This window comes from Corapipo altera, unplaced genomic scaffold (genome assembly GCF_003945725.1).
Source record: "Corapipo altera isolate COAL_440 unplaced genomic scaffold, ASM394572v1 112, whole genome shotgun sequence".
In the NCBI taxonomy this organism is placed as follows: Eukaryota; Metazoa; Chordata; class Aves; order Passeriformes; family Pipridae; genus Corapipo; species Corapipo altera.
The window spans coordinates 6,171,598-6,188,719 of NW_020884899.1; the positions used below are offsets into that span (position 1 = coordinate 6,171,598).

Below are 17,122 nucleotides of genomic sequence, written 5' to 3' on the forward strand. Positions count from 1 at the left end.
AAAACCGAATCTACATACAAGTTTGATACAAGTGCAAAATTCTCATTTAACATTAGGAAGAAATCCCATGCCTCTAGAGAAGAAAGACCATTCCTTTGTCACAAAGTAAGGTTTGCTTTGACAAAATGGTGGCAAAAGTGAATCTGTGCATCTATTGCATCCACTGACTGTAAGACAGCAAGTGGAATGACACACTACTCCTGGGAAGAGGTCTTCAGCGTGGGAGGCACCATGAAGAAAAGATAGAGGGACCCAGCAAAACCATGTGTGTGCCCAAACTGGAGTCAGAGGTGAGGACACACAAGGTCCTGCAGATCTGCACCTGGCAGGAGAAGAGAAGCAGAGGAAAAGCCACCCACTGACCTGGACCGAAACACGCCAGCATTAACCTGGTTTTAGACAGCCTTGATTCTTAGAACTGCTGATTTCAAAAATCAGCTTTTTCTCTCCCAAGTTCATGGAGGGACTTCTGGATCTTCCTTGTGCTGGAATATGATGACTCTGTGGGTGTTAGGAATAATTCCTTAAAATGACTTAAAATGCCACAAATGCAGACAATGTTACAACCTAAACCCACTACAGCAGCAGAGATTTACTGCTCTCTTTGTAGAATCACAGAATTGTTTAAGTTGGAAAAGACCTTTAAGATCATCAAGTCCAACTCTTAACCCAGCACAGCCACATTCACCACTAAACCATGTCCCAAAGTGCCACATCTACACACCCTTTAAATCCCTTTAGGGATGGTGACTCCACCACTTCCCCTGGTAGCCTGTTCCAATGCACGGCAACCCTTTCTGTGAAGAAATTTTTCCCAATATCTGATCTAAACCTCCCTGGCACAACTCGAGGCCATTTCCTCTTCTCCTGCTGCTTGTTATTTGGGATAAGAGACCAACCCCCAACTCACTACAACCCCCTTTCAGGTGGCTGCAGAGAGCGATAAGGTCCCCCCTGAGCCTCCTTTCCTCCAGGCTAAATAACCCCAGTGAGTTTATTTCAGCTACCAATGTTTTCTTTCCCCTTCAGGAAGAGACAATACCACAGAAGTATTTGAGATCCATGTGAACCTTGTTTATCCACTGTGGATTGGGATTTACATTCCAGGGGTATAATGAACCCAAAGACGTGGGCACACAACATTCTTAAAGCCTTGAAGATTATCCCAGTCTCACTCAATAACGGGGCTTTTCCTTAACGATGCTGGCATGTATATGAACTAGAGCCCTTAGCAAAGCCCAGTGCCAACAGAAACCAGCAACTCTGGCAAGGCTGAGCAGCAGCCCAGTGTAGTCCCCTGTGTTAGAGCTCTGGACAGGCTGTATCATTTTTCTTCAATGGAGAGGGGGAAAGTGTTTATCTGGGAAGCGTTTCACAGCAAGGACAATAGGAAACTGTCTAGCTTTCCACAAATAGGCTGGTATGCAACTTCCAAGCACTCTCCAAGGAAAACTTTGGAACACTGACCACGTCTTTCCAGCAGGGATTTCGTGTAAAGTAGTTAATGCCCCACATCCTCCATCCCGATTTGCTCCTGCTTCATCCTTGTTTCAAAGTGCTGTGCTCCCTTAAAACACAACATGGGGCTCATCTCTGAACGTGCACTTCAATCACTGGGGACTCCAGATTCATATCAGCCATTCAAACGTAAGCAGGGATGTGCTGACCCGACAGAGATATTTCCGTGACTGCCTTTATTTTTGCTAGAGAGATTCAGAAATGTGAAGCTGGGCTCATACGACAGGAGATGCAAATCTAGGGCACTGGGTACCAAAGCACTTGGAGCCTGTCCATGACTTTGCTGCTGAGATGCTACGGGTTAGCAGGAAAATCTTAGTATCCGTGACTTGACTGGAAGCCAACGGAGAAAGGCCTCAGTGTGCTCTTTCTCACAAATAAGAGCACCAAATAAGATCTGTTCCTCTGCAAGCTGCCATCAGCAGACGGTGGCACTACAGAGCTGTGAGCTGGTCTGATGTCCCATGTAGCAGTGGGAAGGGGAAATACCCCACATCTAGACCTTCTGTCAACTCTGGCCCACTGTGGGACCAACCATTTTCTCCCTGAAGTCAACAAAAGTTATGATCATGCTGGGTGTAAATTTTGTCTTAATTCTTCATGCTGATGAAAAATTTTGTTCTATGGTGGGGCTACAGATGAGGCAGACAGACGGGCATAGCCAGGTCCACAGTGGCCACGACTGGGTGAGTCCTCCAGGTGCTCCTCCTGACGAAATGGAGTGGTAAAGGATCCAGTTTTCACAAGCAGAACAACTGTGTTCCACGTGGCCGCCCGCCTGAGCAAGAGGTCAACAGGGAGGTACAAACAGAGAATTCAGTTTTTGCCAGACACTCCTTGTGTCTGGCCCCAAAATTTCTCTCTAAATTTGCATATATGAATTCCAAAATTGGATTAGTGTAGTAGTGTGTTTTTAGCAATCACAATTGCAAGAAACTGTCTTCCAGGAAGTTCTTCCATCGTGTCACTTGACAGCCACTGTGTCTACATCCATCTACAGCATCTGATCCATTTTTCCTCCCTCCTGTTTCTGTTCACAGGTCCATTTTTCATTCTCCCTGGAATGCAGAGCATTTGGGAGTGTAGGTGGAAAGCCAAAGTCTTTCAACACCCACTAATAGAAATTTGTTTTATTAATTAACTTTGTGGGAAGAAAAAAAAAAGAAAGATAGTTGATCCTCTGGTCTGAAATCATGAATCACTGTGCAAGAGAAAACATGTCCTCTGAGGCACCTGAGGCCGCTTCAGAGGGTGAGTGACTGAGCTGTTTTCTTGGAAAGTCCTGAGTCATCAAACACAGCAGTTTAATCCCCAGGAAATGGGAAACATATTGGCATGATGTTCACTTGCATGGGGCATGAGGTCCAGAGAAGGGTGAAACTCCAAAGGTTCTGGAGATCAGTTTGGCTTGTGGAAGGATTTTAAAACCTTAACGCTTCTCTGAAGTATATCTGATCTGTAGCTGGGTACAGAATTCCCAACACATGATTTCCTGGATGAATTAAACTCTCTACAAACTTTACAGATTACATATGAATTTACTTCGACTTCTCATAAAAATGATTCAATGATCGTGACACGAAAATGCATTCTGGCATTCTAAGTTCTTTACTGTGACAAGTGCTTCATAAATTCACCATCCTTAATTTACTATTCCTGTTATAAGAACTTAACTCCTTTTGGCATTCCTGCTCCTACTACTAGCACTTAACTAGGAGGAGCAGCTGATACACACGCATCTCAGCCTGACCCTTCACCATCTTCCCCTCAAGGGACAACCACACAGTCATTTCAGACCCAAAGCTGGGTTGTGGCCAGCATGAAGTCACCTGGCTTGGCTGAGATACTATGAGTTGTTAAAAGTGAGACTATTTTGCACAAGAAATGACAGAAGATCACATCACAGATGCGCATTAGAGTGACCTTCGACTTGTGGGGGCAGTTCAGAAAGGTTTCAGTAAAGTTCACAGCATGCCACAACAAGATCCACAGGGGGTCATTTGGTCACGCCACCCATCACACAACGCTGTTTTGGAGGAGTTTCTAACCCTATTTAAACTTCAGAGAATGCCCCTATGCACATCTGATCCCTCCTGAAAGATGAAACGTACTACTCAGTGAAATCCTATGTAGAAAACTGTATCCCTGACTGGTTTTTTCTAAGATACTATTATTGAAGGAATTTTAAGTGAAAGTGACAATGAGAAAAGTCATTGTCTTCTTAATTGACAGAAATCTTGTTCCCTTTTTAAGAACTTATGCTTTGTAAAGAGCTCCCTGCAAGCAAAATTACTAGCAATTACACTCATGCTGAATCAAGCAGCTCTATTGATTGCCAACACAGCCCACAACTTCAGCCCACTTGCTGAAGGAAAAGAAGTCAGCTCTGGGAGCTGAAAAGCTATCTGTCCTAACGTGTGAGGTCTCTTTGCCTGACAACGTGATAGTGAAGGTAAGAGAAGTTGGCTCTGCAAAGACAGAGTGACAGCAAACAGACCACAAACTTCCTTAGATAAACGACATCTTTCAAAGCACACAATACCACTTGATACCTTTGTGCCCCTTGAGCTGTTACAAAGTGCAGCTCCACTTCAGCCCAGATTGATATCACTTGGGAGGGAGGCCATCAATCCACAGGACAAGTGCAGGCTGAACACACAAACAAAGTCACACAACCTCACTGTTTCAATACAGCGCTGGAGAGGGGATGGTGCAGTTTTTCCAAAGGCTTAAGTGAGTCTAGTTACACTGTCCAACTTGAATTCATGTCCCAAGTCCTTCAAATAGGAGGGGAATTAATCTCACAAAATGACTAGCCATCTAAAACTAGTCAGATACCTACTGCAAGCAAGTTGGGCCAATTGTCTAAGACACCCATGAGTCAGTCTTTTTACACTGACTATAGTGAGCATTTGCACAACTGTGTGAACATACTCCTAGTTTTCTACTGATTCTACTCATGGCTCCTCACCAACAAAGACAGGAGAGAATCAACAACTATCTCATAATAATGATGACCTCTAAAAGCTACTGGCACCAATGGAAGCCAACAATTGAAATTGTTGATTTCAGTGCAGTTTGGATTAGCTTTATCTCTAGTAACTATAAACCAAAAATTTTCATCTCATACTAATGACCTAAGGTGAAAATATCTGCATTAGAGTTGGCTGGAAGTAGAAGGAGGATGAAAAAAATCAGCTTCTCCTGTGGAAACAAGAACTCCAAAATTTGGCTAGGAAATAAGGTAAGAACGAGCTCTGAACTTTTGAAGTCTCCAAGGCTCTGTAAGTTTACTATTAGATAGTTTATGGAGTATGAGATACAGATCTCCTAAAACTGATAGGCTGCAGAGCAGCAAAAAACTTAGAAACCTTAGCCCTGGCTTCAGGACAGCTCTGCGAGCAGGCTGCCCTTGAGCAAAAAGAAGCAAGCCCACGTTCCCCAGTGGCCCTGTGTGCAAGTTCCCAAGGAACAGAATCATATGGAATATGAAACAATTTTTTCACACGAAAAAAGAAATTTTGCCAAGAACAAAATCTGATTATAGAGAAAAGTGAATGTCCCACTGGGTGAACTAGTCAAGCCCAAAATTCCTGAGAAGTTCTGTTCCATATTCATACTCCAACACCATGAATTATCTTGTTCTTTCCCAGATTTTTTTTGTAGCAAGTTCTAAATTCCATTCTTTCAGGTGCCCAGCATTTAAATGTAGCCTAAAGAACACACAGATACACTGTCCCTAAGTAATGTGTTGCTTAAAGGATTATTAAGTTTCTATGGTTTAGAACTTGTAAATTGACTTTGCTTTTCTACCACATTTTAGAGACTTTATTCAACTTCCCCCCCACACCTCAGAGTTACTTGGACTGACTCAGACTTTGCGGCGGTAGAGTAGACACAAAGACAATCAAATTGCAAAGGAGGATATTTTAAAGGCACATGGGAACATGAAAATGTAATGTGCATATTTTCATAACTAAATATTTTAAGCATCGAGTAGTCATATTCTCCAATGTTAGATGAGGCAATAAATTTGCCAGTGCATGCAGATGAACCCCATTTCATCCCTATACACCTCTTACTGTAAATTATGCTGTCAGAGAACACTCTAAATAATGGTTTTGCTTTTTTTCTGAGGGAAGGAAGCTAGTGAAGGGAGTATGATACTCAGACTCAGATCAAGTGAAAGATCCAAAGGTTTACAATAGGATTAAGAACTGCAGCATCCCTACAGGGAGGTTATTACACCTACACAAAAGAAAAAAGTGTGCATTTTTCCCTGTCTCAGAAGAGAAAGGATCCTGAATCTCTCCTTCTCAGTTCTACCTTTTTTCTCAATTAACTCAGTTGTTTCTGATGAAAGTGTCACAGATCTCATAAATACTTATTTTTTACTTATTTCACTACAACTTTAACATTCTCCCTGACACATCCCAAAAATTAACTGCTAAGCAGAGCAGAGTAACCCTGCCAGGCTGGCACCAGAAAGCTAAAGCTTCCTGGGCATCCCAAGGAACTTGGCAACTACTGGGAGACACCTGAGAGCTCTGATGGAATCCATAATTTTCTGGGGTGTAATTGGCATGTTTACCAATTTATTGGATTGGCATGTTTACCAATTTGGAGCTGTGGGGAATGCTAGGTCAAACATTTTCCCATTTCTTTATATCACCTCGGGAAGCTTAGGGATCCTGATGGAGTGAAATGGCTGCATCACTGTGGGAAGTAAGTGTGCTTTTATTCCATGGGGAGGAATAGAGCATTCCTAGGGGAGCAAAGACTTCCACCCTGAGCCAACACTGAGTAGGAGACCAGGGTCACAACTGTAGGATGCTACAGGAGAAGGTGAAGGAGGAAGCTCTTTGCTTCAGAAAGAAGGAAAGGAGTAAGTCAAACAGCAAAGAGACGTTGCTTCACCTGGGCCAGGAAGTTCAAACATAAGGAGCAAGAGTAATTAATTTCTCCAGCAGAGCTCTGCGAGTGTACAATAAATTCTCAAAAGGGCAGATACAAAAGCTTGTACTGAATTCTCCCGTTCTGAAAGAAGGTAGCATTGAGCACAACCTTGGAAAGAGGAGTCTGATGGAAATAAGCACTGCTGCACACTTTTCTGCTTGAGAGAACAGCGTGCAGCACATCAGGGCTTGGTGAGTGGCAGAAGGTCAGCGCCGGTTCTGAGAACCCAGCAACAATAGAGTCATCACGGACACAGGTGCTTCCTGGATTGATCTTGCAGTTTGGCTGTTTCCAACTAAATGTGAAGCAGCTGTGGCCCTTTATCTGCTCAAGTCACTGGAATCCATCTGAGGGGAAATTTTCTCCCATCTCCTCCTCTCTCCCAACCCCAAGCACGCAGCTCTGCTGTCTGAAGACAGAGAGGAGCAGGGACAGCCAGTTGGCAGAACTCCACCAGAAAAAAAAAAAAAGTTGCCTTTCTTATCTCAGGGCAAAGCAATGAGATACACTAATTTTCCAATGCCTTCATCTGGGGACAAGGAGGACAGCCAGTAAAATAAGAAGCAAATATGAATGCTGTTGAAGGTTGTCATGCAAACAGATTTGGTACGCTTTCCCTCAGGCAACAAAATAAACAAATGAAAGCAATGTGAGGATAAGTTCTCAAGTGTTTATGGCATTGCTCTGCATGATGAGTACAACAGGGGCTTTTTTTTTACAGAAAGGGATCAAGCTGTAAAGGAGGTGTTTTCAATAGTCACCTGGTAGGATTCTAGAAGAGGCTCAGGAAGGTCAACACTGGGCCACTAAGGCAGATCGACAGGAAGAGCCAGGAGATTTCAGAAATCCAGTCAGTGAGAGTTCTCAAACAGCTCCACACCAGATAAATGTACTTTATATAAAATTTCCTTTGCCAGTTCACTGATTCTGGAGACATCAAACCCCTCCATGTCTTGGCTATCTCTTCTAACCTGACAAGATCTCACTTTATTTTTCCCCAATACCTTAAGAAAGGGAGAATTTGGCTGAAATTCATGCTTGTCACTAGACAACAGAAATGTGAGACTCTAGGTATTTGGTTTGGTTGGCTTAAAGACCAGTCATTTCACAACCCATGCTTAGCTTTTTGGATAGAGGAAGCCAACAATCTTCTGGTTTTACCCAGCCTGTATGTAACTGAAAGCACAAACAGCTTTGGTCTTTGTCCTGTTTCACTCTTCCCAAGGCTTTTCTTTTTTCATACACAGGAACTAGTTATTTTCTAACAAGGTATTCTTTGCCCTTTCTGAAACCGAAATGCGGTTTAAATTATACCAGACTATACTCCACCTATTTATGGTAACACTACTTAATTATTATTGATTATAAAGATCAGACCACTAATAATGCCAATAATAATAATAATAATAACAATAATAACAACAACAACAACAACAACAATAATAATAATAATAATAATGTTCTAGGAACAGTTATAATAAAGAAAAATAGTATTTGCTTTTTTGGCAAGGCAGCATGGGTAGTAAGCAGGATATAGAATACATGTTTTGCTAAAATTACTTTCATATAATAGGGCTTCTTACTTAACCTGAGCAAGACTGTACTGCAAATCACTGTAAAGAAATCACTGATATTCATCCAAAACCAATCTCAATTTCAACCTGATAATACCTCCAAATGTTTCTATGTGCCAGCTCAAATTGTTCCTCTCCATTCTCCTGCATAGAATTTGTCCACAGTACTGTTTTTTTTAATTCCCTTGGCCAAAACATAAGCGTGCAGCTGCTTCAGTTTTTTTCCAACCCTTGCATTTTTTCCACGTGCTGTCCACCCCCTCCAATCTCTACATTAGAGTCCAGCTGATCTTCCCTGAACACTATCCAGTTTTTCAATTGTCAATGCTAGAATGCAATGCAGTGGGCTTGACTCCCTTATACAGCTTATTTGGAAGTAAAGCAGATACATCTCTTTTGGGTTTCAGCAAAGGAGAGAAATACCTCTTATTTCATGTATGGCTTCAGAAGAATCAAGGTGAAAACACCTGCATCTCTGTAACCCATAAAACAATTTCTGCTCTGCAAGCAGCCCAAATTTTGTTGAGCTTCTATTTATTTATTCTACGTATACATTTTGTTAGTATAGCCAGTATCACAAAATGGTTCCTCTTCTGAGCCTTTCTAATTGTCTTCAAATGTTTTTATTTCATCTTTTAAAAAGTAGAAGAGTAAAAATAGAAGGCTGGACAAAAATGCAAAGTTCCTTAAGAGTCTCAATTACAGCAACACAACAACCAACTTGCTGTACTTCTGAACATGCTGTCAATTTTTGTCACAACTGTGTTTGGCTAGACTGTCTTGCATCTTGCCCAGAAATCATAAAATACAAGCTATTCTAAAAAAAGGAGACAAATGGTTTGCAGCAGCCTCCTCATTTCTGAGGGGGAGCCCCAAGCACTTCTGATGGCTACAGCCCCAGCTGTAGGACAACATCCCCTGATGTGCATGTCTGAGAGCCTCTTTTTTTCTAAAGGCAGCAAGCTGTTTCCTGTGAACATATTTAAGTTCTCCTTATCCACAATTTCTGTAGTCTTCTGCTGTTTCTGCACCTTGAGTAATGCAGTCTAGTGGCAACTTTGGACTTCTTTACCATGTAATTTATTTTTTTTCTACATTCTCATCTAGGACTGGCACATCTGCCTCATCATCAGACCACAGGAAAACACACAGGGCATCTAATCTTTATGAGGTGCAACAATATGCTCTCGCTTGACTCGGTCCAGTACTCCTGCACAAGAGTATACCCTTTAATAAAAGTTTTGTATGTTCAGTGTTCAGAGCAGACCTCACTGGAATTAGGGTACTAGCCCAGACAAAGGGACCAACCTGCCCAACACTATGGTCTGGAGCTGGGAACAGAAGTTTCCAAGTGTGGGACAATTCAGCTGAGGACATGTGCATTGGTCTAGGCAGCAGTTCAAGTCCACTTGCTTTCAGGAATGTTCTCCCCAGGGACTACAACTTTAGCGAAGACATCATGAACAGGAGACACTGCTGCCAAGGTAGAGAAATGCACACACACAGAAGTGCCCCATTCTGCAAAAAAAGTCAACATTAAGAGCTGGCTTTGATTCAAGTTTCCTGCCCTATCCTTTATTTCAACTCTGTGATGATGTGTAAAGACATATCCCAAGACCATAAAGAGCAGCAACTGTTCTTGGACTTCTCTCACACTACTGTATCTTTTGTTCTTCTCAAGGGCTTGCAACAGCCAATAAATTATTAGTTTCACAATTTCCAGTTGAAACACTTTTCATGGAAGATGATACTTTCAGCTAAATGAAAATTGCTGAAGAAAGTGTCTGCTTCCCTGAGCGGAAAGTTTCCTTGTCAGAAACCTAGGAACAGTACACCTCAGCTGTTTTGCTATAGTTTGGTTTTCTGTTTTACTGTATTTTTTTTTTGTTAATTTTAGTCAAAATTTCCAGCTCTAGCCCGTTACAGTGTTTACTGCTCTTCCTTGTGCCACGTTGACTTTCCTCCCTCTGCCAAAGTGCGTCTTAAACCTCCTATGAATATATGCTCTTCCTGGTGTTTGATAGCTTTTTATTCCTCTTTCCCCCCTTCTTATTTGCGACGATGCTTTTATTGCTCAACAGATTCCAAGAAGCATTCAGGATAAATGCTCTGTCAAAGACACTTATGTACAGTTGAGCCATATGATATTCTATATGAATCACTGCGGATGTTTCACAAACAAGGTTAGATCAGCCAGATTTTCCAACTATATTACACATAGTTTTTTCAGACATGGTCTACTACCTCTGCGATTAATCCTCCATATTGACACTCACCTCATATTTGGACCATGTCATGTCTGCCCACCAGGGACAGGAGCATGCTGCTGACACTTTCTCTTAATGAGGATAACAATCCTATGACAGAGTAATCCTGGCCAAATTTTATCTGCAGAATGTAAGGGAAAGGCTAATTTTCTAGGGAAAAGCTAGATGGTCTCTAACCATCCCTCATGGTTTTACTGTCTACAATTTCTTTGGAAGAGACCTCATCTGAAGGAAAGAAAAAATTCTACAGGATGAAGGAAGTTTGTTTCACCAACTAAGGACAATTTCATGCCATATTTTATCTTATAATAATGAACATTTCCAAGAGACTGGTGATCAGTCCCTTCCTGCCTGCTTTACTTGACCAGATAGATGGAGAAGCTCAGGGAATATTGAATTGCTCTCTACCTACCCAACACAAGGTGCATCTGCTCCATTAAATCTGGTCCCTCAGGAAAAAGTGAAATGCCAACTGAAGAGCAGCAGCCGGACAGAGGGGTCTGCAACTAAAGAAGCAACTAAAACCCCATGGAGAGAAAAATGAAAAACAGCTATGGGGCAAAATGAGCTGAATGAGATGGTTTCTGGAAAGAAACTATGGCACTTCTGAGCTGGTATAATGAAGTAGCTGTGATTATAAACAGTGTCCCCAAGTGAAAAAAAACCCCAACAAAAAAAATTACAAAAACCCCCAGCCTCTGAGGCTCCATATGTTTCCAAACTCACACAATGGATGCTTTACAATGAACGTTTTGTCTGGAACTTGGGTGGGAAAGGGAGGTTCCTCATCCACTTCCTATACTAATGCAATAATATCGCTTAGTCACAGAAAAAGGGAGAGAAAAAAGGAAAGAAAGTGATTAATAATCTGTGGGCAGCTGCTTACTTTCCAATTGGTTGTCCAGGAGGAGTGTGTTCCACTTCAAATCCTGCTTGTCTCAGTACATCAATCACAGTGTTGTTACCCAGGAAGTGACCTAAAATACAGGTAGAAAATAGCACTGTCAATCAAACTGCTCCTCTCACTCACTTGAGTTTCTCCTGTTGGAACAGCAGGTTTGGGAGGCAGGGGTACCAGAAGCTAGACCAGCTTCAAAAGCAAGAAAGGCACGATATGGAATTTGTTGTCATTCAGACTCAGCTATTTGCCACGTAGCCCCACTGCAGCCTTTGGCAATGGCCAGAGGAAGAGGGAACATATGGCCCGACACTTTCTTCTTCCATCTTACTCATCCCTCCCTCCCTCCCCTCACATGGCCAAGGGACTGGGTGGATAATAGAAAACCTAGATGGCTTACTAGCCTTGTCTTCCACACTGGCCATTTTTAGTATGCACATGGATTAAACAGACTTCTAACATGGATATCAGAATGACCCTGCAGTGGCAGGGCTTTGGCTTGTGAGATGGAACAACGTACAAAAACAGATGTCCACCCTGACCACCACTGTTCATGGACATCCACTTATGAAGAAGCTCTGAAGCTGCTGTACTACACGTTCAGTGCTTGTCTAACTAAATCCCCAGTGATTGGGGAACTGCCTCACCAACCATTCAGCCACCTGCTCAGCAGGGTTAGGAGGAGCTGGGATGGTAACATTACCTCTCCCAAAACATGAAGATTTAGTCCTGTAATTCAGGGCTCTTTGTTAGAAGTGTAAAGGTCACATTCCTATTCACAGAAGTAACAAAGAGCCCAATAAGTATTGCAGCATGTACAGGCCTTGAAAGAGTTTACTTAAGAGAGTCCCATATACTTGAGGTCTGAACCAAATCCCACTGGAGTCAATGGGAGCCCTCAAAGGGCTTTGGGTACAGACTCAATAAGGCAGTGTAATCCCTCTAAAGCTTTCAACTTATTGAAAAAGTCCCACATTGTTTTCAGGATGGGTTAGATATTAAAGTAAGAAAGCAAGAAGTCCACTAACAGGTTTATTAAAATCCACATAGCCCAGTAACCTGTCTCCAACTGCAGCCTGGGGTGTTAATGGTATGTACATATATAATAACTGACACTGAGAAAGAACAGAACGATCCTCCTCCATTATTCCCATTAGCTCCCAGCTCTGCAGGGCTGGGCAACCCCCATTTACACCCAGGTCAGTGCATCTCACTGACAGCTCTGAATAGGCCAATTCACCACGAATATGCTCCATGCACTTATTGCCCTGTGGCATCTTGCAGCAGGGAGTTCCACAATGTGCTGTGTGTGAGTACTCACTCCTCTGGTTTGCTGCTACTTGGAGAGCGTATGCTTGCCTGAAGCACAGTCAAAGTGTTTGCAGGAGATGTCTGAAACTGCCTGGCTCCACAGCAGAGCCAAATGCTTTGCACCGTAAAAAACAAGGCAGGCAAGATGTGCCTGAGTCTCTCCATCCATGCCACTGTGTAAGGAGCTAGTGTAACCATCAGCAGAGTCACCCCCAGGACGCTTCGCCCACGCTGCACAAAGTCACTATGAATTTGAGAGTAATTCAGCCCCCAGGATTTGCTAAGCCTGCATCTCTCTGCTCACGCTGCCAACAAGGGCGCTAACTCACATCAGTTGTTGGAATGATGTAGCTGTACAGCTTTGAGTGCAACTTGCAAGCGCTGGTAAGAGCTTTTAGCCAAAAGACATTTCTTTAAGTGATTAAACATACATTTGCAGAGCCCTAGTGTGTTCCAGGATTCCTCCACTTCCTTTTAAGAAAACCCAAAATTTGATTTTCTCCTTACTAGCTTACTTATAACAAAAGCCAAAGCAGCAGAGAACAGTCCCAAAAATGTGTTATACACCCTCAGAGATTCAAGAAATGAGACATTTGTGAATGATTAACTGGATTTGATCATATCCTGTTTTTTTATGCAGTGGCCAAGGCAAACGAAGGTCCCCATTCTGTCACAGGCCAAGTGACACTGAGGAACCTAAGTCAAAGGTATCAGAGATGTTTCTGAGTCGATGGTACAGCACTCTACCTTCCCTGAACCAGAGTCTTAAATGCCAAAAGATTCCTTAATGTAAATGATTGCCCTGAATCCAGCAAATATTTGACATCATGACAGTACAAAAGAACTCAATTTTAACTCTTTTAAAACTAGGGGAAAAAGTAACTATGCAACAGCTCTGCTTCCTCATCCACTGTCAACAATGTCAGCTCCTCAGCAAAGCCTGCAAATACCTTCAAGTGCTGGATGAAGACCAAAAGGTGACACTTCCTGGACTTCCCACTCCTGCCCTGTGTGGAGACCTGAAAGATGAAAGCTCCTTGGACTGGTGATCTGCTGTGCATGATAGCAAAAAATGTAAGTATGGTGAGATGTGCGTTTCCACAGGGTGGGACACCCCAAGCTGTTCAGTTGTCTGCCATACTCCTTTCTCTTGGGAGCCATACTCCAGCTGTCTGGGAGTTTGTGTAAGATCTGGGCTGCAATTACAGGGAACAGAGAAAGTTCTCACCAAGGTAAAACTCATCCATGTGGTGAATGAATGTCCTCAGGACGTTTTTCAAGACCAGGGACTGAATTTCCATATCACAAATCGCCTTATCCTCTGCTCCATTCTCAAGGCTTATTCTTTTAATTTTGCCTTTCCTAACTGGAAGGAATACTAGCTTCCACTAAAAAAAACTTCATCAAACTTCAAATCCCTGAATAAATTAAAATCTTCATCACAAATTTCAATGTGAATAGTTATTTCATTTTAGGTCCACAATTCAACACATACGACAATATTTTCAATGCCCCAGTTCAACCAAGAGAAAAGAAATTAAAAAAAAAAAAATTCAAAACCAAAATCAAAGCTGCCCCCCAAATAATTCTCCATTCCACATGTATCAACAGAGCCTGAAGCTTCAACAGCTGCTAGGAAATGGCATGAGCAGGTCTTTGGAAAGCATTACCTTTAGACTCCTCTTAAAATTTTCCTGTTTGCATTACCCCACGTACAGCTGGGTAAATCACCACCCATCTCACTATCAGCTTGCCCTGTTAATATATCCTCTACACCTGATTGCAAGATTTCTATATGAACCAGCTCTGACTTCTACTTGTCTTCTCTGTCCAGTCAGAATTCACATATCGAGATTGGTTTTGTATCCAACTCTTTGTTTGACATCACAGTTTTGCTGCTGTATCCAAATCAGCATCTCCTTATGCACACTACAAGCAATTTGGAGTCACGTCTAGTGATGGAAAATCCAAAATTATGCATCAGACCAGCAGCCTTCCCACCCAACACAGACACCTTCCCAACAGTGATCCATGGCAAGGAGTTCCTCAGGATCGAAGATATATGTGGAAGCGGAAGGTTTAAGGAAAAAGGTGGCACTTGAGTGCACCCAATAGAGGTGAAATATGAAATATGAAAATGCTCTCATGTCATTGCTGTATTTCCAGGGTTAAAGAATTCCTGGAAGAAATGTCTTGGCTTGCCTCTTGCTGTGAAGTCCATCAGAATTATTCTTCCCAGTTTTAAAACCCAGGAAAATTTTCTATGTGAGGAATTTTTTACATAAAATAACTCTACTTAGTCACCCAAAACTTGAGACAAGCATTCACAGGCTAGATATTGACAACAATAGAATACTTTGACAACATATGGCATGTAATGAAACCAAATTTAACCCATATATTGGAGAGAATTAAACTCAGCATCAGTTAAAATCATCAAATCCCTGCCTCTAGCTGCCCATACGTGCAAACATAATATGTGATAATTGTCATATTTTTATAACATCAGTGGATTTAATTTTTATTTATAGATATAAAATAAATGAGCTTTATATATACATCCATGTGCGTGTATGTGTGCTTCTGCTAAAATATTTTAAAAATTTCTCTTCCTGGCCTGGAATAAACCTCGAGAAAGTATAACTATTGAAAAGTTAGTTCATCTAGAGACATATCAGACAGATTAGAGAGACAGGGGAATGATCTTGCATTTCCATCACTATTCCCTCTTCAGTCTAAATCTGAATAAACTATTCCTGGAGTATTAACCAAATTTATCTTGACAGCTGATGAAAACTGGATCCAAGAGGTCAGAACATCAACTGCCTTGGGAAATCCATGGAAGTATGGGAAAAGGAGAGAAAGCAGACATAAAAGATTCTCTAGATGGGGACCTCAAGTCTGCACTTGGGCATGGAGATATGCAGAGCAACCAGCATTAACAGTTTAAGATTAAAAAAAAACAAGGTGTGGATGCAGTCCTTCCACCCTCTGAGGATAAGGACACACTCATGGGATTTGCTTTAGGACAAGACCCAGTGCTAAACGCAGTCATTTTATAGTTTGAACACAAATACAGTGGAGTGGCCAGTGTGGCTCGCTGCACTTAGAGGGGGTTTCTTAATTAAATTTGATGAGGCCAAGATTATTCTCCTTTCACTCATTTATTGTTTTCTTGAGACAGAGGATCTGGAGACACGGGAGGAACACATTAGACAGCACAGTTGCTAACATTAATCAAAGACCTTCCACCCCTGGTTTGCTTTTTTATTTTTAATTAAGAGCTGTTCTTCGGACTACACAAAGCAGATCCATGTAATGTGTTTCCTATCTCCCCAAGGTTTCATTTTTCACTGGAAGAAAGAAAGAATAAACTACTTTGGGGTTTTTTTACTAAAAGGTGAAAAATAAATGGTTTCCTTAAAGTACGCCCATGCATACACACACGGCTGAAAAAATGCATTTTCTTCTTTTATCAGTGGAATATCTTTAGGTGAGGAGAAAGACCTCCTCAGCCAACTCTTAAAAGCCACATAATTTCTAACTGACCACATAAATTAAGCTCTCCTATACCACTTCAGACATCCTGGTGACCCTCATCAATAGCATGCCTAAGCTCAAGGCTGCATCCCTCAGAACTTAAATGAACTTGAGTGTTTCTGCACAGAAAAATATAACCATGTTTTGATGACAGAAGCAGAAAAAATGTTTTTGAGCAAATGTTATACACTTTATCTAGGTTTACAGATCTCCTACAAATTACTTTGTCTATTTGTCTCACAATTCTTTGTTCCCGTGGCTTAGAAGGATAAAGGGGTACAAAGGAGCAGGAGATAATTCCCTCACAAAGGACCTCCATTGCCAGAGCCTTTGAAGTTGTGCTAAAAAAGCCTTGCTAGCCCATTAGCTGACACACAGCAGAAATCTGAACTGTTTCCATGCACACTACAAGCCGAGCTATTTTCTGCACAATTAGTCATAAAAAGGGCCAATGTAAACTGTGTCGGGAGGTCTCAATTCTTTACATTCTCCACACAGTGAATCAGACATTATGTATAACGTTTTGTTGCCATTTAGACCTTGGGCCGTTCTGCAATCAGGAGGTGGCAGCCTCTATTCCTCCTTCTCTCCCGGTGATGATTTTCGAGCCTCTTGGCAGCACCACGGTGTTTATGGCAGTGAGGTTTCACAAGAGTCAGTGTAGGCAAAAACTGCAAATGGCTGAAAGCCGCCTGTTCACAGCTGGGGCAAAAACTTACTGGTTCCTTTGCTTGCTGCCTCCAAAACTGCATCTCCATTTCTCTAATTCTGACGATGGTCAAACCGAGTGTTTTGGAAGCTGAATGATGAACTTGTCAAGACGAGGCTGTAGTAAGGAGCTACAGCAAACACTTCAGGGAATTAATTTTATCTGAATGTGCTGATTTCTCCACTGTAACATTCCACTGACCCAGCGGTCCCTGGGTAACAGCAGGAATTTACTGGAGGGAACCGTATGACATCCCACATTACTCTTTCTTACCATGACAGATGTCCCAGACCTGTGATGAGGAATCAGTTTTGTGGATAAACCCTCCATATTTTTAATTCCCTTTCAC

The 17,122-nt window shown here is 42.0% G+C and overlaps 1 protein-coding gene across 1 annotated transcript in view; it reads right to left on the reverse strand.

The window, feature by feature from the left end:
* The window catches only part of TRABD2B (TraB domain containing 2B), a gene marked incomplete at its 5' end in the record, with an annotated part of 277,903 nt that overhangs the window by 35,622 nt on the left and 225,159 nt on the right, over positions 1 to 17,122 (reverse strand). Inside the window, one exon of the mRNA XM_027648864.1 lies at positions 11,202 to 11,292. Within this exon, the coding sequence (XP_027504665.1) occupies positions 11,202 to 11,292 (91 nt within the window). The remainder of the gene's footprint in view (positions 1 to 11,201; positions 11,293 to 17,122) is intronic.